The sequence below is a fragment of the Centrocercus urophasianus genome, unplaced genomic scaffold (assembly GCF_019232065.1).
Source record: "Centrocercus urophasianus isolate 14NV4802_14NV808 unplaced genomic scaffold, USGS_Curo_1.0 seq_15, whole genome shotgun sequence".
Classification (NCBI taxonomy): domain Eukaryota; kingdom Metazoa; phylum Chordata; class Aves; order Galliformes; family Phasianidae; genus Centrocercus; species Centrocercus urophasianus.
In genome coordinates, this window is record NW_024884697.1 from 47,273,821 (window position 1) to 47,296,020 (window position 22,200).

A 22,200-nucleotide genomic window follows, 5' to 3' on the forward strand; every position below is an offset into this window, starting at 1 on the left:
ACGTGCCCCGGCGGAGGCTGCGGCGGGGATGGGGGTCCCGGCGGTTGTGGCGGTCCTGGCTGTGCTGTTGGCGCTGCCCGCCCGCGGGCTGGAGAACGGGCTGGCGCGCACCCCGCCTATGGGCTGGCTGGCCTGGGAGCGGTTCCGCTGCAACGTGAACTGCCGGGAGGAGCCTCGGCAGTGCATCAGGTAATAGGGAGCGCCGTACCGGGGGTTTGGATACCCCACTGCTGCTGGAGGTCCCCAAAGGTGAAGGCTGCAGACGGGCTGTGCGGGGGGTCGATGTGCTGTTTCCCCAAGGAACGAGCCTGCAGCCATTCTGCACGGCTGAAGCCACTGTGCGGTGACTGCCAGAGCCCCGGCCGGCCCCTAAGGTACCACGGTGGCAGAGTTTCCACCGGTCATGTCTCCTGTCCTGCAGTGAGATGCTCTTCATGGAGATGGCAGACCGGCTAGCAGAGGATGGCTGGCGGGAGCTGGGCTACAAGTACGTCAATATCGATGACTGCTGGGCCGCCAAGCAGCGTGATGCTGAGGGGCAGCTGGTGCCTGACCCCGAGAGGTTCCCCCGGGGCATTAAGGCCTTGGCTGACTATGTGAGTGACCTCCACATCTGTGCCTCTCTGGAACGGACAGAGCTTGGTCCCTGAAAGGCACCTGGGATCCCCTCGTCCCCATCTCTCCTTACAGGTCCATGCCCGAGGCTTGAAGCTGGGCATTTACGGTGACCTGGGCACACTCACCTGCGGGGGATACCCGGGCACTACACTGGACCGTATTGGGCAGGATGCAAGGACCTTTGCTGAGTGGGGCGTGGACATGCTGAAGCTGGATGGGTGCTACTCATCAGGGAAGGAGCAGGCACAGGGTAACGGCTGTGTTGTTGGCTGGTGGTTGTCCACTCACTGCTTGGCTCAGAGTGGCTGCCCATCTACTGGGCACTTGGCTTCATTTCCTCCCTCACATCTCTTCTTCTGGTCATTCATCTCCTTCACCAGTTTCCTTCTCTCCCAAAGGCTACCCAGAAATGGCAAGGGCCTTGAACGCCACTGGCCGCCCCATCATCTACTCCTGCAGCTGGCCAGCCTACCAGGGAGGGCTGCCTCCCAAGGTGAGTGCTGTCCCACTTTTTGTTGTCCAGTCTGTGTGCTACATCCCTCTTACTGCTCCACTTCTGGTGGGACATGGCCTCCTGCCAGGCTTCCTTGGCCATTCAGGGTTCCTGACACAGCTGGCTGATGGAAGTGTGGAGAAGGCCACGGGACATGCTCAGCTTGTGTGGCATTGATCTTGACAGCCTGTTCTGCTAAGACTGGTTCTTTCTGGCTTAAATGCTTGAAATGACACTTCTGGTCCTCCCCAGTGGGTGTTTCTCTTTGTAACGCTTTTCGAGAGCTGAGTGCATTGGCACTTTATTCATTTTATCCCTTTGCACTTTCTGAATCAATCCCAAGCTGCTCATGTTCCCTTCTTGCAGCTGATCTTATAGCCTCATAGCCTCTGTGGTTGTTTTGACAGATGTTCTGTTATACTGGGATGAGTCCATTTGTACTGGGATATGACTCTGTCTTCCTTAATCACATGATGTTGCCTTTCCCCAGATCCTTCTGGCTTGCAAACACCCTCTCGATGCTGCACCTCCCAACAAGTTCTACTGCCCCTTCTCCCTGCCTCCACCTGAGGTGTCCAGTGCCCCCATGCACAGCCTCCATCTTGTCTGACTCCGTGCTCCCCTCTAGGTGAACTACACCCTCCTGGGGGAGATCTGCAACCTGTGGCGGAACTACGATGACATCCAGGACTCATGGGACAGCGTGCTTTCCATTGTGGACTGGTTCTTCACAAACCAGGATGTGTTGCAGCTGGCGGCTGGCCCTGGCCACTGGAATGACCCAGACATGGTATGGCAATGCACCCGTCACCCCCTGACTATGCCTGTCCTATAGCACAGGTGTCACTGTCCTTCATCTGCTCAGCCTGAGCGGAAGGGAGTTTTGAATCGAAGGGCATCATCAGGTGCTTTTGTGTGGGCCAATTCCTTAGTGCCTAGCAGAGATGGATGTCCTGGCTGTAGGGAAGCAGTAATACTTGTGAAGCTTGCCATGCTTGCTCCTACCATACAGGCTGCAGCATCAGCAGGCAGGACACGTGGACATGCTTTTCACCTTTTTCACAACCTTTGCCTTCTTTCCCCTGCAGCTCATCATTGGAAACTTCGGTCTCAGCTACGAGCAGTCACGCTCCCAAATGGCCTTGTGGACTATCATGGCAGCTCCGCTCCTCATGTCCACTGACCTGCGCACTATCTCGCCAAGTGCCAAGGAGATCTTGCAGAACCGCCTGATGATCCAGATAAACCAGGACCCCCTGGGAATCCAGGGGCGCAGGATCATCAAGGTTAGGGGAAAGACGTACATGTTTGGGAGAACATAGGCAGAAGAACATGAGGAGTGATGTGGGCATTAGGGTCTGTCTCACCTGTCTGTCCTCACCATAGGAGAAATCCCACATTGAGGTGTTCCTGCGCCCGCTGTCTCAGGCTGCCAGTGCCCTAGTCTTCTTCAGCCGGAGGACAGACATGCCCTTCCGCTACACCACCAGTCTGGCCAAGCTTGGCTTCCCTGAGGGAGCTGCGTATGAGGTGAGCCCTGAGGGCACCCTGTGCCTGCACCCCTCCTTCCAGGTTCCCACTGCTGGCACCACTGCATTTTGGGTGGGTTGTGCCAGGGGAGGTTCAGGTTGGATATGAAAAACAACTTACCCCAAAGAGTGGTGCTGTGCTGGAACAGACTGCCCAGAGAGGCGATGGAGTCACCATTCCTGGAGGCATTCAGGAAATGTGTATGTGGCACTGAGAGACATGGCTAGTGGGTGGGCATGGTGTGACGGGTTGGTGGTTGGGTCTCAGCAGTCTTTTCCAAACTTAATGATTCTAAGACCTGACTCTGGAAGGACCTCAAGGTGAAGGTCTGTACCCGCTGTCTCTTCCAGGCGCAAGATGTGTACAGTGGAAAGATCATTGGTGGTCTGAAGACAGGAGACAACTTCACAGTGATCATCAACCCCTCAGGGGTAGTGATGTGGTACCTGTGTCCCAAAGCGCGGCTCATCCAGCAGCAGGCCCCAGGGGGGGCCTTTCGCCTGCCCCTTCTGTGAGGCCCACGGCCACTGGGAGCCCCAGGACACATCTCACTGCTGCTCAAGTGCCTTATTCTGGTGTGGCTGGGGGAAAACATGCAGTTTGCTCCTCTGGCACCACCTGATGATTTCTACTCATTCCATGTGTTCTTGTTACTCCCTCCTGAGGGCATGCAAAGCACTCTGAGGTCCTCCTGTGGAAGAGGAGTGCCCCCAGTGACCATCCTTCAGGACCAGATGTGGTCGCCTTTTTTCCCTTGCTTGGCTTAGGACAAAGGGCCGTCCACAGGGCTGCACCTCTCTTCCCAGGCACCATCCCCAGACCAGGAGCTCCTGGGGCCAGGTTGTCTGTCTGACAGCAGGATCAGCAGGCAATACCACTACAGCATAGTCTGCATGTTATGAAAAAGAAACCTAAACAAAACGTGTGCCAGCACTGTATTGAACTCGCTCTGATTACAGCAGAGCAAAACGTGAGTTGTCCATGCACAATCCCAGTAGCCTCACTATGGTGTTAGCATGAAAAATTGCAGAGCCATAGTGCATCGTGCACAAGTGGTGTCTGGAAGATACTGCTTGTTTTTGGTGGTCTTAAGCTGGGAGATGCTCGTGGGTGCTGGCCAACTTGCATCTCGGTCTTGTGAGGCTGAACCCTCCAGCATTTCTCAGGGAAAGGCTCCTCCTTTGAAAGGCAGCCTGCACAAATAGAAGGGGCTCAGAAGGATCCACAGAGGAGGGGCTCAGGTGGGCTGTGGCCTCCCTCAAGCACCCCAGGAGGGGTGCAACAATCACCCAAATCACCCCGCCAAGGATAGGGCAACCCAGAGAGACCCACACAGGGTTTAACCTCAAAGCAGGAAATCACCATATTTTAAAATTAGTGAGAAATGGAACTTCCCCATTCTATTCAGATGACAAATGAGGGCTAGAAGCCCACTCCCCTTCTTAGAGGACCATGTGGCCAATTCCTGCCCCTTGCAGAGACTTTGTGGTGCGGCAGCAAGATGCTGAATGTGATGCTTTGCAGTGCTAGAAAGAAAGAAACGACGTGTCCATTTCATGTTTGTGTGCAAGCTGGCTTTGTTTTGGTGATTTTGACAATTTAACTGAAATAAAAGGGAAGCAGGGTGCTGGTTATTTCAGATTTACTCAATTAATGTGGGATTTTAGGGTCAGTTCCTCAAAACACAACAAACCACACTGGAAAAAAAAAGTAACGGCTTCCCGTTGGACTGGCTTGCAGTGAGCAGAAGGGGGCTTCCTAGTAGTTAGATTGTGCTCAGTGAAGCACTGGCTTCCCTTGGCACAAGGGGAAACTCAGATGTCATAGTCCACAACCAGCTGCTATTTTTCTCTAGTACAGGATAAATAGGAAACAATAGCAGTGTGGTGCCTGCCCTAGGACACAATAGTGTACCAGTTCTGGACAAGAACAATGCCACAAATCAGCCTTGCCCCCTCCAAAGAAGAGCTGAAGCCAATACTTCTGCCCCACCAGATTACTTGGCTCCAGTGTGGCTGTGCAGGAGGAAAACTGGCTCACAACCTGAGAACAGCCACAGTGGTCCCTCTTTGTTGCAGCTTCCTAGGCACCAGGCAGGATCAATGACAGTCAACACAATGCACACACACACCCCAGTGAACAGGCAAGTATCAATGCTTCTGTATTAAAGTGCAATTCAAAAGTTACAAACTTTTTAAAATACAGAGTCATCTGAACACCTCTAACTCAAACATCAGAGGTGTTTCTAAATAAGGAAATTTACCTTCCTCCCCACGCAGGGCTGCTTTAAGAATTCAACAATTTAAGTCACGCAAGCCTGATTTACAAGAAGGTCCTGACACACACAGGTTAAAAGGAAAGAGAGACCTTCCCCTTCACTGTGAAGGTAGGAAGGCTGTGAAAAGAAGTACAGTTATCCCATATATAAAGGATCACACGGGTCTCCACCAGACTAGAGGGGCTTTTGTCAGAGCAGGCTTAATGGCACTGTGTCCTAAAGAGGAAGGAAGGCTGGGGCTGAGCAGCCACAGCCTCTGCAAGAGACCCAAGCATTAGTAACACCACGCCTGAGTACTGCAGCTCCGAGCAACCAAATTCCACTTCTGCAGCACCTACCCTTGCTGCTCAGGTATAGGCATGCATGACCTGGCTGCTGTGGCCTAACGAAAAGACAAAAGCCACTTTTTCCTCATCACACAGGCATGGTGGCACAAGCTTCCTCAGCAGAGGGAGCCAGCACTGTGGGATCTCCTGACAAGGCCAGTGTCGAGTTATCTTCATAGCATAACACATTTTGCTTGGAGGCAGCAGGTTCCTGCTCAGCTTGACTCCACTATGCAAGAATAACTGTGACACAGGATCATTGCACAGATACAGACTTGCTTCCAGGAAGGTGAAAAGAAAACCAATTCACATGCCTGTAGAGCTCAACTTACCGCTCTGCAGCACACTCCTGCTGATCTACTCAAGGTCTACAAAGGCAGGCTGATTTTATGGGGGTCACTGCTTGCTTTCAGTTAAATTTCTCAGAGCACTTTTGCCAGCAGCATCAGATGACCAAGCATCTACAGCTGCACCTCACAGCAGAAAACAAGGAGACATCAGGGAATGCAGGCCCTCCACCAGGGAGGGCAGCACCTGAGCACTTCCCTATTTTGTAAGGTTACAGTTAAATAGGAAAGGACACAGAAATACTAGCAGATGATCTGCTGCAACCAAAGCAGGCATGCCTGTGCCCAGAAACTCCCCTGGCTACCCAGGAGTGCAGTAGGATTGACCCTTCTAGAGCTAGTGCTGAGCTGGGGTCCATCTCCAGCTCACAGCCCCAAATGCTTCAGCGCTTCTCAGGACGCATTTCCCAAGCGTGTCACCCCATGACTGTTAGTTCAGGACAGGAAAAGAAATGTGCTTCCAGCACGACACAGGATTTCCAGAGTATGCTGAGCTGTGCCACAGTTTAAGGAAATTTAACACCTTTTCAGTTTATGCAAGGAAACTTCATGGCTTTCTATATTTTCTTCTTTGATGGTGCTTCAGAAGAGAAGTTCAGCACTGCAAGTAGTTTTACTCGAAGATGCCACAGCTTTTGTATTTGACTCATAGATTAGTGATGTGATCTACTGGTTTAAGAAGTCCATCTCTCTCCTCAAGCCAAAGGCAGAGCAAAAGGTTAGTGCTTTGACCCCATGAGATAAAGCAAAGCAGCAGGAAAGTGCTATTGTTCTGCCTTGTATTGCCAGTCACTTAACGTTTAAGGAGGGCAGATGCTCAGCTGCCCAGCACTACACACATTGTACATACACAGAGAAACACAGAGATACGCTAACCCAATGGGTAGTGACAGCCAAATTGTCTTCTGGGAGAGAGAGTGTGGGAGGCTGGCTGCAATTTCCGTCTGTTAGTTGTTTTTCTTATCTTCAGGAGGTGCATAAGGAGGTGGCTGATCCTGGAAAGAGATACAGTAGTCAACAATCCTGCCTGCTTCATGAAGAGCTCTTCTCAGAGATTCTCAGGCTTGACTTACAAGAAGTTACTGCCAGAGCTGAGTGCTGTTTTTTAAGCTATCATGCACTGCATCATCCCTCTCCAGCATCAGTTAATGCTCCAGCATACATGCTACCTCCCATATTATTTCCATTGAACATCCCCTTGAAAACAGATAACAAAAGCTCTGTTTTAAATCTATATCTCCGCTACCAGGGCTTTGTCTCTGCTGCTGCTTTCACTCTGACCCAGCCCACACCAAATGTAGCTACAGCCTGCTTACCAGCTGCCACTCACTGAACCATGGCAGACCTCTCCCAGGCAGCCCAGAAAAAAGCACAAGTGAGAAAACACAAAGGCTGTTGTCCTTATATGACCCATTCTTCTTTAACTCTTCCCACTTCCAAACATTACAGAAACAGAAAGCTCTACTCACTGTGTACATGCAACTATTTTATGCACATAAGAATGAGACAAGTACTAAGCTGCCACTGCTGGATGAATCTTAACGTCCTCCTTTCTTGATCAAAGATTTAACAAACTTTCTTCATGGCACTGTCATCCATGCCTCCTCCCAGGAAAGTGAACATTTTCTGTGCTTTTTCAAAATTAAGGCACTCTAAACTTCACTAGGAAAGCAAACTTTTGCCTCTCTACGCAATGGAAGAGCAGACACACACAGACCAGAGGCACAGTACTTACCATGGGCATGTAGACATTGTGTGGGTTAGCAGGGTTGTAATACGCACTGGAAGCGGCTTCCATGGCCTTACTGTTCCCTAGAAAGGAAAGAGAAGGAGCAAACATAAGGCAGGCCTGTTTCTTACACAGCCACCCCACCCTCCAGCCCAGCCACAGCTTTTCTGAGGAGTCAAGAAACGTCCCAAGAGACAGGAGCTATCACAGCAAGTTTGTCTTGAATTCACAGCACTTCAGGAAGTCTGAAAACCAGCTGAAGATGACCACAAGCTGTATAACACAGAGCTGAGTGCCTTGCAAGACCCATTACCTCAAAAAAGAGATCAAGATAACAGCTCCTGCAACAGCAGCAGCTGGGTGCCCCCAGTGTCACCCGCTGCCCCAACCCCTGAGCAGCCTTTTGTATCAAATCTGCTTACCTGGCATACCTGAGTCCACCCAGGGCGTGGAAGCTGGTGGGGCTGAGGGTCCTGCAGGAGATGGTCCAGAGTAGGGGGGAGGAGGAGGTAACACATTGGTGGAATTCATGTTGGGGAGTGGTGGGTAAATACCTGAAAAGAGATGACACCAGACTGATACTTTGGACTACGGTGACAAAAGAGAGGGACAGCAAGCTCCCAGGCCCAGTCCTGGGCAAGAGGGAAGATCAGTGAGGAAAGCTCAGTGAGGATGCAGGCAGCTGCAATTTTACATCTTGCTAACACCTGCCACACCAGCAGGCAACAATTCTGTCAAGAAGCAGCACAGTCTACATACTGCATTCCCACCTCCTACCTCCTGTTCAGCTGCAACTAGAGAGACACACAGGTGTAACCAAGACCATGACAGACTTTGCAAGGATAAGGACCCTTGATGGAAACAAAACTACAATAAACCTCACCACAGCATCAACATTTTTACAACTAATACTCAACAAATCCACAGCATCAACATTTTTTACAACTAATACTCAACAAACCCCACCACACATCATCACACCACTTCCATACCTGGATTCTGGGCATACGGATACCCCATGGGCTGGGGAGCAGGTCCATATGCATTCATTGGAGGTGGTGCATAAGGATAAGGACCATTTGGAGGTGGTGGAGGAGGAGCATAGCCCCCCGGTGCAGGTGCATATCCTCCTGGAGCAGGTGCATAGCCACCTGGAGCAGGTGGGACAGGGGAATACCCTCCAGGTACAGGTGTGTATCCATAGCCAGGGGGCTGGAGAGGAGCTCCACTGGAAGCTAAAGAGCACATATTTATTAAGTCAGACATCTTTTTGCTGCAACTGACTGCATGGAATAAAAAGAAAATAGTCCCATTCACGTAGACCAATCATCTAAATTCCAGAGATGCTCACTACGCAGTCGCAGCAAAGTACTGTGCTTAAAAAGGACTGAACTATAGTTGCTTTGCTGTAAATTCACATGGTGCTAAAGGAAGCCAGTTGCAAACAAGCAGTCAAGTAACAACCCAAATACATGGCTCTAACTAGAATAAACTATTGTTTTAAAGTACCAAATTGTTTTAAGTACCAATAGTTTTAAAATTTCCTTATCAGAATAGATTTTATATCTCTTTCCTTTCAGAAGTTTTAAACATAAAATTTCTTAGTTTTTTCTTTCTGCAAAAAACTTCCTCCACCTCACTTCACTATTAGAGAACTATCAGAGTTGAGGGAAAGTACAGGGATCAGTTTTTCCATCATCATGTTTCAATCCCCCCCCCCTCCAGGAGATATCAGGCTCCACAGAAAAAGGTAAGCCACCTCAGAAGCCAAACTCCAGCATGTTCTGATTGCATAAAGCAGTAAGTCAAAATAAAGAAAAAGGATTTGAAAAAAACAAACAAACAAAAAAAAACACCAACAAACAAAATAACACTGATGTGGAAGATGTACAGTGTAAATTCTCTCTCCCTCTCCACACGCTTCAAGAATGTGAAAAAGAGCACCTCCTCCTAACCAGCTCAGCCAGCCATAGGAGAACTACAGGCTCTGAAGATCTCTTACCACTAGAGGCAGCTTTGAACATCAGCTGTCCAAACTCAATGGCTCCTCCACTGTTGAAAGTCAGTTTAAACGTTCCCTGCCCTTCCCAGCCACCTAGGAGAGAGAATTAAAATTGAAACAGATTATTGACCACCTCGGTAGCAGTCAAGACAGCAAAACAGTTAATGTTCAACTTATTTTTATTCTTTCTCATCTTAGAAATATTTTAAAACCACTGTTTTAAAGATTTCAACCTGAGAAAGTGGGCTTATGACAATCCAGACAACCCAGTCACAAAGCATTGTTAGGAACAGCAATCAACAGCATAGGCCAGATGCCATCAAAATACACATAAACTAATTCCAAGAAAAAGAGAAAAATTTTGAACCAGAAGACTTGGTTTGAATCCCTGCCTTGCCTCCTGCAGTCCCCCATGTCTGATCATGACTGTGACTTTAAGTCTCAACACAGTTACATCACCAGGTAGGAAAGAAAGCTAATCAGTGACACACAGCAGCATTCTAGATGCATGCAAATGCATCCAAGCTGTAAAGTGCCTGCTGGCCTCCAGAAAACACCAGTGGGTACTATTTAAACCAGCATCAGTGTCTAGTGATATGGCCAACTGTCCACTCTTCCATGCCAAATACAGGAGGAAATGAGAACAGGAAGAAACCAAGTAAGCATGGCGTCCACTGCAAGACAGAAGTGACAAGATTAAAAAGCCACCCTGCAAAAAGTGAGCTACTAGCTTTGGGGGACAGAAAGCAACAGTGAGGTTAAAGATGAATAGATACTAGTTACATTAGCATAGACGTGTGAACTGTGCTGCTGTAGCTACACCATCCATCTGTCCTGTGCACTAAGCACATCCAGCAGAAAAGGACTGGGAAGAGTTCAGTCTACGAAGCACAGACACGCACCTCCTGCCTCAGCCTGAATCTGTCCTTTGATGTAATTAGCAGAGAAAACAGGCTGCTCAATAGAGCACCCTTTCACCAAATAAAATGGCATCATAAAAGACAGCATGGGATCCTCGCCCTTGGACACGAAGATCATCTGCAAGACAGGAAGGAACACTCTGGAATTAGTTAATCAGGTTATGGAGTCCTAGTTGCAGCAGCATCCAAAAACAAGATAATGTAACCCCTACTACCAGAACATATTGTGTTGTTTCACAGCAGTCATGCAATGGGATGCCAAACAGATCAGAGGGCATGACTCACTCACATGAACACTGCAGGTTCCAAAACGGCATACTGTTTAGGACACACACAGACATTTCATTTTAAAGGATAATTTATGAGAGTTTTCCAGTGAAGTAATTACCTACTAACATGTTGCATTAAATCACAACACGGTGATTGGGACAGACACAGACTCAGACTGCCCTATTTCCACCAGGCTTTCTCTTATCTAGGATTTACAGTGGTTCCTCCCATAACAAAAATCACTTCTCCTGCCTCCAGCTATGATTGTTGTCCAAAGCCTGTGAGACCCCTGGAGAAAAGGGAAGCCCCATTGGCATCAGACTTACCCTGTATGGTGTGAGATACAGCATTCCTTTCTTGGTGCCTTTGAAGGCTTCAGGCTTGCCAGTCACGTCACTGAAGGAGAGCTCCACATCTTTACACTGCTTGAGAATGCTAGGAGGAAATCAGACTAGTTGGAGACAACCTCAGCTCTAATGCACAGACATCCATCACACAAATCCTAAACATTATCCCAACACACTCAATTCTAACACAGGGTCTGGAGTTTTTCTTTTGGATGCACAAGGTTAACTCGTGCAGAGTGGAAGAATTCGTCCTCTCACCTTTGACAAGCCCTGCTCCTCCTCCACAAAGGGAAACTTTAAACAAGAGGAAGAGAAGCTGCCTCCAGAATGAAGCTAAAGGAATTGCTCTCTTTGCATAGGCAACAGCCTGAGTCTGAGCCTGCCAGGGCACAGAACAGGATGAGCTTTCTGATATCCACTCCTGAAGTCAAGGTATGACCTCAGAGCAAACCCCTCTCCATGATCACATCCAGGACTGGCCAGCAGAGGGGAAAACAAAATTGCCTGAATGCCACACCTACTGCATGAGCTCAGGAAATTGCTTCACAGTACCCTCACTGCTGACCCTACTTCACATGACTTAAGGAAACATTTGTGATGAGGAGTGCTGTGCTAAGGAAAAAAAAACAAAACAAGGAGCCATAAATGTCAGCAATAAGACTGTTACTGCTATTGCTGGTTATCTACAGGAACATTAGCAGACTCTGCTAGTAAAATCATGTGGGAACAAAGAGATGGGAACTGGAAACACCAGGGGTACGGAGTGACCTGAAAAATTAAATACATTTTAAGGAAAACTGAAATAATCATTCTGGGAAAGAGCATCACTGAACTGAGAGGGCAAACTCCAAACACAGCACTCAGTAAAGGAAGCTGCAGAATAAACAGAACCTTGGATGCCACAAGTTTGCCGCTTGTTTCAGTGGGTAAAAAAATCTGAGGTGTTTTTTTGGTTCAAGGGCACGGAAAAAGAAAAAACAAAACCCAAATTCAACACTGGATCTAAAGTTATTTTACACATTCCGATCAGTACATTGTAGAAATCAGATCACATCAGGAAACTACAAAATCATCAGGAAGAACCAGCAGGGCCAGGATATGTGAAAACAACCAAGAGCACAGTACTTTCACACTGCACGCTATTCAGGGAAGAGAAAACATAATATATAATAACATATATCTGAAAAATTCTGCTACCCTAGAAGGAGGACATTAAGAAGTCTAGCTTTAATGAGGTGGGGCGGGGGAAAGCCCTGACAAAAAGTCTGCAGGGACTTTATCATTCAGTTATATGTAGATTTTGTCAATGCCTGGGAGTGACAAATGCAGCAGAGATCTATTTTCAAGTTACAAAGGTGGAATATTCTCCCAAGATAAGACAAACTATCTCCTCAACACTCAGAACCTTACCAGAGTACTTCCCAAACCACATAACACAGCAGAATTTCAGGTTTGTTTGCTTCAGTGGGAAGAATTTATGTGGTCACTTAATGCTTACTCCTGCCCAAGCACTCACATAAACAAATAGCAAGACTGCCATCCATGCATGATTATGCTGCTGAGCTGGTTTGTACCCACTCAGGGCTGTCACAGGACAGCTGAGTGCCAATGGCTCAACACTGCCCTGGAGAACAGTTTGGGCTCTCAGACCTGAGCTCTACGTGGCCTGGCTCCATACTGGATTACCCAAAAAAGACCATATGTCAGACAGCACGGACCAGAAGCCCCTTGTACTCCGGCAGCCTGAGGCCGTGCGCTGGCCCCCAGCAGACCCTGACCCCCAGCCGCCCCTCTCCTGACGCAGCTCCATGCCGCTCCCTCGGGCCCCGTCGCTGTCACACAGAGCAGAGCTCAGCGCTGCCCCTCCGCTCCCTGTGAAGAGCTGCAGCCGCCATCAGGTCCCCCCTCAGCTCTGCTCTCAGCCAACCAGGGGAGCACAGCCGCTCTCCACACGCCCTGCCCTCCAGGCCCTTCGCCACTTCTACAGCCCTCTCCGGAGACCTCAAACACCCTTCAAACCGCCCCTTAACCTGAGCAGCACGAGGCGCAGGCTGCGACTACCACAGCCGGGCAGCCCTACCCACCCAGGACAAGACGCGGCCCCAAAGCCCCCAGAACAGCCCAGCAACAACCCGAACCCTTTCCCCGCCCGCGGGCCCGGCACAGGGCTTCTCCCGTGGCCGTGGGTCCGCCCCCGCCCGCCGGTACCTCTCAGCATTGGGGACGACGACACCGCCTTCCTTCGAGTGGTGCCTATTGAGCGCCATGGCTGCCGCTGCTTCCGCCGCCTGACCCCCTGTGTGTGACGTCACATCCGGCTGACGCTTCCGCCGCATGACTCTGTGTGACGTCACATCCGGTCGCTGTGGAAGGCGTGCTGTTTATTTCTGCTCGCTGCCTGGTTTCAGGGAGCTGCTTGTTGTGGGGTTTTTCGCGTGTTTTTATGCTTTTTTTTTCCTTCTTCTGGAGCGTGGAACCTTGTCAAGGAGCCCACGGGCCTCTGTTGGCCTTGAATAGGCCTGACTCGTGAGGGTCTGTGCCTTTCTGCAGGCATCTCCCCACCTGCCCTGTGCTGCCCCACTTGAAGAGCTTGTGTCTGTGTAGGGTTTGCTGTGGCATTGAAGGACACCAAGCTTGCTTTTCTCAGTGGGCCTTTATGCATCTCTTAAAAACAGTTCACTGTAGGAAATTACAGAGCAGAGCATCAAAACCACTTCATTACAACCAATCCCCCCAGAATCTTACACATACAGAGCAAACCGCGTGGCCACAGCCCAAGGTTCAGGCATGGAAGCACTTCCAGCTTTGCTGCCAGCAGTTCCAGCTCTGCCATGCCCTGACTGGGTCTGGCATCATGGCAGATGACACAGGGACATCTCTTGCCTGGTGACCATCATGCTCCAGTGATACATTGTGGAGAGCTGAAGTGGCTTGCTGGTGGCATGAGCTGGGAGGCTCTTACCCCATGACGGCTGATGTGTCTGTAGCAGCGTGACCTCTGCAAGGCCTTTATGGTGGCTGCAGATAACAGTGAGGAGCAAAGTTCTTGTCAAGGCTGAAGAAGCCTGGTGCTGAGGTGGGATGGTGGGTACGAGGCTGCGTGAAGTACTGAATGCTATGAATGTGGTGGGGGAAAAGGATGAGAAAGGCTGAGAAGACCTTCGTGTCCTGGCAGTGCTGAGAAGAGCTGGTGTGTGTGGATGGATGGGAGTGGGATGGAAGAGACATTAGCTTTGCAAAGACAGCACCACAGAAAGCCACAATACAAACACGCGCTTCTAGATGGTTTCGCAACACTTGGATCAATCTCATCCTGGCCCTGAACATCTCTGTCCACAAACCTCAGGCTTTGCTTCAGTCATGCCAGCCTTTCCAGCCTCCTCCCAACCCCACATACTTCCCTGTACTTGCAGCACTATCATCCCACACCATAACCTTCTGCATGTGCGCTGCCAATGCAACCAGATGTTCTCCTGGGGTGCAGCCCCTGGCAGCTGGGTACATGCTTCTTCTAGATGAGAGCAGACTGCCGTGCTCAGGGCAGTTGTGAGCCCTCTCAGAGGCATCATCCCTGGAGTTGTTCCAGAATCATGTGGACGTGGCACATGTGGACATGGTTAGTGGGCACGGTGGTGGTCGGTTGATGGTTGGACAAAGTGATCTTAGAGGTCTTTGCCAACTATAATGATTCTATGAATCTATAATTTAGCCTCCAGTAAAACCCTGCATATTTCTCCTTATGGGTTTTTACCTTCTCTCCATGCTTCCTCCAAGTGAAGGTGAAACAGCAGCTTTTCAATATGACACAAAAAGCACGTTGATAAGGAAGAGGTGAATGCAAAGAAGGAGGAAAGGACTCAGAAAGGGAAGATTTTGAAGGACAGAAAGTGTTGGGAGCAGAGAAAGTGAGATAAGGAGAGAAAGGGAGAAAGCTATAGAGGGTTAAAAGGGAGTGAAGACAAAAGTAAAGGAGAGGACATGGGAGGCAGGAGAGCTGTATGAGGGGCAGGGGATTAGCACAGGCTGGGGCTGCTGGGGCTGCTGGAGTGACAAACATAGATATTTTGGTGAGGAGAAGATATTTCTTGTGTTCCCATCACCAGTGGACACCAAGGAAGACATCTTGGTGTTCTTTTATTCTTTAATTCTGGAAAATACGGCTCTTTCCCCCAATTACTTTGATGTTTCTCAGATAGATGCTACGGCTCACAACCTGCCTCCTTCTACCACTCACTTTCCCTGAACCACAAAACCTGTCAATCTGTCACTTCTCCCATTTATTCACTTCCAAGGTGCCATTTCACTTTGCAAGCCACAGCAAAAAATGGAGATAAAATGCTGTGCCACCATCCTCCCTGAGCAGTCAGCTACCTTCCCACCCACAAAGAACTCTGCCATCTGCCCCAGAGTCTCTCCGTGCCACATCCCCAAGGAATAAAAACAGGACCCCAGCATGCCCCACACATCCCACTTCCAAAGCCCTCTTGCCCCCATAAGTTATTCCCCCACCCCCACTTCCCCCAGATAAGACACACAGCTGAGACACAGCAACGAGAGAAAGGAAGATGACAGACAGTCCACTGTGCAAAATACAAACCGAGAATGAGGACAGTTTGGGAAGGGCAGAGAAGATGCCTTTGGTCCCCCTCTGGCACACAGGTAGGCACACGCACACACACGCACCCTCTCACACACACAGAGGATGCTCCACACGCTTCAGAGACAGGCTCGTGCTAGAGCCAGGGGTAGCAGGGATGGGTTGTCATATCCAGAGACACCAGGTGATGTCAGGGGTGTCATTCACAGGTTACTTTCATGGTTTTCCTCTGTCTCAGAGGTCATGGGGGGCAGCCCTCCATTGTCATTCAGCCTCTTGGCCCTATAGGTCTCGTAGTGGATGTTGTGGGTCACTTCTTTCAGGTCCTGAAGGTGAGTCCTGCGTGGGACAAAGTGAAAGAGGATATGATTACCATCATCAGTGCTATCAGTGTTAGCTTTCTGTCCATCACTGTATTCTCCAGTCAGTTCTCCAGTCAGTCTGGTTAGCAAACTTACCCTCTTCCTATACAGGTGCCATAATGCAACAGAGAGATGGAATATCTGTGTGTGTAGGCAGGATGCAGGAAATGGACTATAGTCTCTCTCTGTGCCCCCTACCCTGTCACTGGGCAGCACCACTGAAAAGATGGTCTAGGATGGGGTAGTGGATTCTTTATCACTGACTTCAATCCAAACCTATGTCAGCAACAACTAGAAGTTGTTGGAACCTAATGCAATTAATAGGATTAAAGAAGGGTGCTATTACCCTGTGTTTCTTGATGTGTCCAGATCATACGTGAAAACCAGCACCTACTTGACACAGTGGTCAAGAGAGGCACTAGAGTAATACCCCTAAACTCAATCCAACCCTGCCCCACATAAGATTTTACTGCCTGAAAAGTGCTTTATCTTCCCTCCCATAAGGGCTATTTCACTCTATGTGGGTCTCAGGAAGATTCCCTTCTCATCAAGAGATGAGAATCATAGAATCATAGAATCACTCAGGCTGGAAAAAAACTCAAATATCATCAAGTCCAACCATGACCTAACCATAGTACCTAACTAAAAACCCTAAATCATGGGCATGACTGTGGCCTTACCTAATGACAAAATCTCGAAGCAGGGCAAATTCACAGTGAGTGAGGTTTTCCACTGAAAAGAAAGCAAGGAAATGTTACAATTGATTTTTCAGCAACCTGTTTGTGGTTACAGAGCATGGGATGGTCATTGCTATGGGACATGCATGTTTCAGGTGGCATGCTTCAGAAAGAATGGACAGTTGTGTGAACAGCAGACAAGCTCTCTCAGGCATTGAGCAGATATGCGGAGTGGTCACAGGTGGGTTTTCACAGGAAAACCAAGGAGATCAGCTTCACACACCCCATGGTGTTGAGGATGGTTCTGCCAGTTAGCAATAGTGGTAGCACATTGACAATGGCAGTTCTCTCCAAGCAGAGCAATTTGAGAGTTCTCTTATTGCTCAGTTTCAAACAAACAAACAAACAAAAACCAACCACAAAGGCGAAAGGCATGGGAAAATAGCTATGGGAAGTGTTATCAGGACCCTGTTATTATCTCCCAAAAGCAAGACTTTCCTTACCTTCAATGATTCCCCAAGGTGTTTTCCTGCCCAGGACTCTTTTGCCATTCACTTGGTACTCCTTGTCACTGCCCACTACTGCGAAGGGCATGCTTTCCTGCTAGGGAAAGATATGTGGAGACATCTATCAAACCTGTTCTGAGCAGCACCATCACTGTTCCTTAGCCACCTCTCCTCCTCGCACCTCATCAAATGCAAAGCCTTCTGCAAGGGAGGATTCTCCACAGCAAAACTCCACTCATCATTGCTATCCATAGCATTTTGGGCTCTTGCTTTACTGGTGTTCTTGCACCCCCTGGGCTTAGTGTGTACCTTAAATCAATGCCAAAGTCTCCAGAGAAGGGAGTAAAGCTTTTCTGCACACATCTCCAGCATTTCTGAAGGGCAAGGTGACAAGAGAGGAGGTGCTTTGGCATACCAGGTGAGTGTCTATCATCCTGGGGCTCCTCACAGGAATACCCTGCAGAGAGTATTTCTCATCAAGTTTGCAGTTCTTCGCTAGAAAATCTCACAATCCCCTCAACAGAACATATGAATATTCAAAGCTCAATTACTGAAATGGTTGTACTGAGGAAGGCCAGAAAACCCTGGGAAGTGGGACAGTAGGTGAAACTACTGTGGATCAAGATATCTTTATGCACAGGGAGAAAGTTCCTGCTTCCAGAGAACAGACTGTGAGAGATTCTACTACCCATAAAGCTGTCTGCTGTTCATAGATTTATCCTGCTTTGTAGACTTCCCTGGACCTGGGAAGGGATTGCAATTACCACAGGAGTGGGACATTTTATTATTATTTACTCTTTATTATTAAGTTTATTTCTTACATGTGAGACTACCAAACCCAAAGCAATTAGGCTGAAGTACAGAACAAATTGTGGTGCCTTCCTCTCAAACAGTAACAGTTTGGAAAAGAAGCAAAACCCATCTGGTCTCCCCAGAGCGTGTGATGTGTTGCCAAATGGGAAATGATTAATGAATCTGGGGGAGGTGGGAATTTCTGCTGGGGCTGTGGCAGCTAGGGAGCTTGAAGGAGCAAGTGTCAGGCTGCCAGGCAGTTAGTTACTGCTAGAGTTTCTTGACGACTAATGTGGAAGACAATATTTCCATGAATAGTTTAGCCCTAAAAATAATGAGTGGACTAACTAAATGCAGTAGCATCACAAAGCCAGGAGGTGTTGTCAGTACAGAGGCAGACTGGGTTATTATCCAGGAAAATCTAAGTAAGTTTGAGGCACAAAGAATAGCATTTAGGGAACACCAACAAGTTCTGCTATGACTTTTGAGTTTGTGCACAAGCAATGACTGAAAGAGGGGAAGGACCCCATGTGCCAGTCAGTCACAAGATGACCACGAGTCACCAGTGTGATGTGATTTTTAGAGAGCACATGTAGTCCAAGGGCTTAGCAGTTCAGATCTCAGAAAAGACAGAGGAGTATTGGGTACCCACACCAGTGCCAGAAAATCCAATCAAACTAGAGTAGGCACATAAAAAAGTGGTGATGTAATACAGGAGAATGGAAGCTCGACCAAAGGAGCTTGTCTCATTTAGATGACCAGAAAAAGGCCAGTGCAGGATAAGATTGTTCTTTAGCTGATGGGACCAGTAGGTAGGGGAAATGTTTGAGTCAGTGTTGGCACAAGAACACATATAATCCTGGGTACAACCTGTCCATGAACAAACACAGGCTGGAAATTAGATGGTTTCTACTTTTCTGAGGTAGGAAGAATGAGATATCCCTTCTCATAGGAATTAGCAGGGCAAAGCACTGAATTACTTTTCAGGTAGAGTTTGGCCTGAGCTCAAGAGAAGGTTGTTTGGGACAGGGAATGAGCTTGCCCTTTCATCCTTAGCAGAGGCCAAATGGCATTCAGCAAGAGGAGGCAAAGTAGAGTCCTTTCTTTCTCACTCAGCCTTCCTAGCACCCTGTGAACATCACAGGGACAAATTAAACTAGGAAGGATGAATGGCATTCTCTTGTGTCCATTGCACTTTTCACTCAGGGACCACAAAGCACTTAAAACCTAGTGACACATCTGTTCACTCATTAAATCTGACCAGCTCTCAACCACCCTTTCCCCTCCCACAATAAAATGTTTCCTACCCTGATTTTGTCGTTTTCTGTTTTATCCTCCAAGTCCTCATCAAATTCTTTCTGGGGGTAAAACTCGATCCCATTCACTTCTAGCTCTTTGCGCACCTGGGCAGAGAGAAATTTTGCAGCACAAAGCAACACAAACCTAAAGGGAAGGCAGGCAGGATGGTTGGGCAGACATATCTGGGACGTCTTTACAGTGGGGAAGGGCTGGAAGGACTGTCCCTTCCAGGTGTGCAAAGCGAGGACACATGGCAACAGTGACAAGTCTTTGTTCCCCAGCCCCATCTGCTTGTTTGGCTCTGTAATTCCCATGACAGAACATATCATGGAATGTCATAGGGATGCCCACTGTTCTTCCTCCTCTAACGGATGTGATCTCAGAGCCATGGACAGCTGCATCTTCAGGGCAGTGCCAGGACTTACCCACCAATCCAAACTGGACTCTGAGAGCCTTGGGGACTGAACTGCAGTCCCAGCAGAAATGACATGGCTCATCTCTCCCATCTCCCAGGGAGGGAAGGGAGGGATCCCATGCAGAAGGAGAAATACTCACTCTTTGTTTGAATTCGGTCTTCTCCTCCAAGGTCATGGTGTCAGCCTTGGCAATAACCGGGATGATGTTCACTACTTTGCTGAGATGTTTCATGAACTCCAGGTCCAAGGGCCGCAGGCTGCAGCCCAAGAAGGAACAACATGGAAGGGGTCACTTTACCCTCCTTGCCCTTCTAGTGACTCCCAGCATCAGGGCATCTGTGAGGCCTCCATGTTCCCATCCATCCTGCCCACTCCCAAAGAAAGCACAGTGGTGTTTCTCCTGCCTTTGTCAGACCCTTTCAAGCCCTGCCAAATTAAGCTAAGCCAAATTAATGCCAAATTAAGCCCAGCTGGTAGGAATCCTGGTCCTGCGACTGTGACTGAGCAGTACAGGGTGTATATCTGCCACAGTGGCATGAAGGGGGTGAGGAAGGACAGGGAACTGCGTACGTACGAGTGGCCCGTGGGGGAGATGAAGTAGAGGCAGCAGTGCACTCGTGTGTCTGGAATTCGTTTCTTCCTTGCAATATTCACTTCCTCTTTCAAAAATTTTTCATATTGCTCGTTGATGTATTTCTCAATAGGCTCCCAGCTGTTAAGGTGGGAGAAAGAGGTGAATAGAAAGGTACAAATCTCCTCAGATTCCTGCCTACAGCGTTCCCAGCTCTGACAGCATTAAAGCAGAGTTTGGCATTAAGGAAAAACAAAACAAAACAAACAAACAAACAAACAAAACAACAACCCACCACCAGCGGAGATGTTTAAGAGTTTTCCAACTAAGCAAACTGCTATGGAATTCAGAAGTTAAATCAGTGGAAGAGGGGAGAAAAGACCTGATGGTGCCATGCCAGGGGCTGCTGGGGACCAGTCTCTGTGAGAAATGCTGGAAAAATTTGAGTTGCCTGATTCTGGGCAGAACAGCTCAATTTTCAGCTAAAGGAGCACATGTAGAATTCAGTGGAATTCAGTCTGAGAAGGGGATTACAGTTTTTTGCCTGGTTCCATGGCAGTGAGTTGGTCTGGCAGCATGACTGCATTTTACCTGTACTGGGGGGTGAAGGGTTGAGAACAGAAGGAGGGCAGGTGTTTCCTAGTGTTTGAGTGAGGGCAAGGTTTTTAAGGCGTAGAAATAAGCACTCACAATTTAACGTGCACATACCTTTGAGCACACACGTAAACACATGGTGCTCAAAGTTCTGCATCCCAATTACTGACCTCTGAGTGCAACAGGATCCCAGACATTTTCCAATGGTAAGTAGCTGAGCAACACTTCATGTATAAGCATAACTGCAGCCCCTTATGGGACATAAAGGTCTTGATGAGGTAAAACTCACCAGTTCTCATTGTTGATCTGGTCTCCAAATCCCGGGGTGTCGATCACTGTCAGCTTCATTTTGACCCCACCTTCTTCAATAACTGAGAAAGAAATTGCAAATCGTCATAAGCCTCCCTGGGAACCTGCTCCATCATGAGTCTCTGTGTCTTACAAGAGAACAAGAGTGTCCTGCCCTCATCCCTGTGCAGTGGTATAGAGCATTAAATGTGTGCAGATAAGAATCACCAGTGTCTTGGCAAGGGAAATACTTCTAGCACTTTTTCTGCCTCTTGCTTTTGTCTATGACATCAGTGGAATGCACCACTGCATAAGAAAAACATTGGCTATGTCTGAGGTCACCTAAACCTGGCACTTCTCTTTCAGCTTCCCATGGAGAAAGGGCTGCCTTACAGCAAAGTACTGGGTTCTTCTGCATGACCAGGCAGAAGCATCAGCCTCGCCCGCATCCCAGCAGGCTGGCTCTTACCGTGTCCAATAGCTTTGATCTCCACTGTCTTGGGGATCTTCTCCTCCCGATTCCAGCCTGAAGATTTGCGGCTTACTTGGGATTTGAAGAGGGTGTTCACCAGCGTAGACTTTCCCAGCCCACTTTGACCTGAGAATTGCAAAGAGGAAGCTTACAGCATCTGCCACAGCCCAACAATAGAAGCAGACAGAAAGAACAGAGCCAGAATGAAGAAGTGTTGTAGGTATCTCCCTGTCTTGTACAGGGTATCATTTCAGATTGGATAATAGGAAATTTTTTTCTTTGAAAGAGTGGTGATGCATTGAAACAGACTGCCCAAGGAGGTGGTGCAGTCACCATCCCTGGAGGTGTTCAAGAGCTGTATGGATGTGGCACTGAGGGACATGGTAAGAGGGCACGGTGTGGATGGGCTGATGGTTGGACTGGGTGATCTTAGTAGTCTTTTCCAACCTTAATGACTCTATGATTTTCCCAGAGTGAGTGAGCATTGTCTAATCCTTCATGCCCTCCCTTCAGGGCCTGCTCTCCCACCTGGCCTCATGGGAGTGCATCCAGCCATGGTTCCCAGTTCCTCCACCAATCCCTTCCTACCTACAACCATAATGTTGAAGTCGAAGCCTGTCTTCATGGTCTTCTTGCGCATCTGCTCAATGATGGTGTCAATTCCAATGTAGCCCAGTAAGTTGGCATTAATGCCCACGGGTTTCATCGGCACAACTGGCTTTTGTCGTGACTCTGGAACTAGCTCAGACATGGCTGCTTCGTTTTT

The 22,200-nt window shown here is 48.6% G+C and overlaps 3 protein-coding genes across 7 annotated transcripts; 1 reads left to right on the forward strand and 2 right to left on the reverse strand.

Moving 5' to 3' along the window:
* The first annotated feature begins 11 nt into the window (after nt 1-11).
* On the forward strand, nt 12-4,275 carry NAGA (alpha-N-acetylgalactosaminidase). Its single transcript, XM_042816073.1, has 8 exons — nt 12-189; nt 422-596; nt 691-868; nt 1,017-1,111; nt 1,740-1,901; nt 2,200-2,397; nt 2,498-2,641; nt 2,992-4,275. The coding sequence occupies exons 1-8, from the start codon at nt 29-31 to the stop codon at nt 3,154-3,156; spliced, it is 1,278 nt and encodes a 425-aa protein (XP_042672007.1). The 5' UTR covers nt 12-28; the 3' UTR covers nt 3,157-4,275.
* Nucleotides 4,276-4,777: 502 nt separating this feature from the next.
* WBP2NL (WBP2 N-terminal like) lies at nt 4,778-13,176 on the reverse strand. Of its 2 annotated transcripts, none has more exons than XM_042816075.1 (8): nt 13,069-13,176; nt 10,840-10,948; nt 10,226-10,361; nt 9,324-9,416; nt 8,314-8,556; nt 7,753-7,875; nt 7,328-7,404; nt 4,778-6,587 (listed from the first exon to the last, which is right to left on the reverse strand). In XM_042816075.1, the coding sequence occupies exons 1-8, from the start codon at nt 13,125-13,127 to the stop codon at nt 6,540-6,542; spliced, it is 888 nt and encodes a 295-aa protein (XP_042672009.1). In that variant the 5' UTR covers nt 13,128-13,176; the 3' UTR covers nt 4,778-6,539. The 2 variants fall into 2 exon arrangements, with proteins under 2 accessions (XP_042672009.1, XP_042672008.1); XM_042816074.1 differs by having other exon boundaries at nt 7,744-7,875.
* Nucleotides 13,177-14,902: 1,726 nt separating this feature from the next.
* Nucleotides 14,903-22,200, reverse strand: SEPTIN3 (septin 3). Of its 4 annotated transcripts, XM_042815833.1 has the most exons (10): nt 22,023-22,188; nt 21,432-21,560; nt 20,964-21,045; nt 20,084-20,221; nt 19,649-19,766; nt 19,102-19,197; nt 17,000-17,099; nt 16,500-16,551; nt 15,665-15,796; nt 14,903-15,341 (listed from the first exon to the last, which is right to left on the reverse strand). In XM_042815833.1, exons 1-10 carry the CDS (start codon nt 22,183-22,185, stop codon nt 15,224-15,226), a joined length of 1,128 nt encoding a protein of 375 aa, XP_042671767.1. In that variant the 5' UTR covers nt 22,186-22,188; the 3' UTR covers nt 14,903-15,223. The 4 variants fall into 4 exon arrangements, with proteins under 4 accessions (XP_042671767.1, XP_042671768.1, XP_042671766.1 ...); XM_042815834.1 differs by lacking the exon at nt 14,903-15,341 and having other exon boundaries at nt 15,388-15,796; nt 17,000-17,096; nt 22,023-22,200; XM_042815832.1 differs by lacking the exon at nt 14,903-15,341 and having other exon boundaries at nt 15,388-15,796; nt 22,023-22,185.

Coding starts and splice junctions, on each gene's coding strand:
- NAGA (XM_042816073.1), top strand. CDS start 29: ATGGGGGTCCCGGCGGTTGTGGCGGTCCTGGCTGTGCTGTTGGCGCTG. Junction 869..1,016: donor AGGGAAGGAGCAGGCACAGG/GTAACGGCTGTG, acceptor TCTCTCCCAAAG/GCTACCCAGAAATGGCAAGG. Junction 2,642..2,991: donor CTGAGGGAGCTGCGTATGAG/GTGAGCCCTGAG, acceptor TGTCTCTTCCAG/GCGCAAGATGTGTACAGTGG.
- WBP2NL (XM_042816074.1), bottom strand. CDS start 13,127: ATGGCGCTCAATAGGCACCACTCGAAGGAAGGCGGTGTCGTCGTCCCC. Junction 10,362..10,839: donor TGTATCTCACACCATACAGG/GTAAGTCTGATG, acceptor CCTGTCTTGCAG/ATGATCTTCGTGTCCAAGGG. Junction 8,557..9,323: donor GTTCAAAGCTGCCTCTAGTG/GTAAGAGATCTT, acceptor TGTGCTCTTTAG/CTTCCAGTGGAGCTCCTCTC.
- SEPTIN3 (XM_042815833.1), bottom strand. CDS start 22,185: ATGTCTGAGCTAGTTCCAGAGTCACGACAAAAGCCAGTTGTGCCGATG. Junction 21,046..21,431: donor GATCAAAGCTATTGGACACG/GTAAGAGCCAGC, acceptor TTTCTTTCTCAG/TTATTGAAGAAGGTGGGGTC. Junction 19,767..20,083: donor ATCTCCCCCACGGGCCACTC/GTACGTACGCAG, acceptor CTTGGGCTGCAG/CCTGCGGCCCTTGGACCTGG.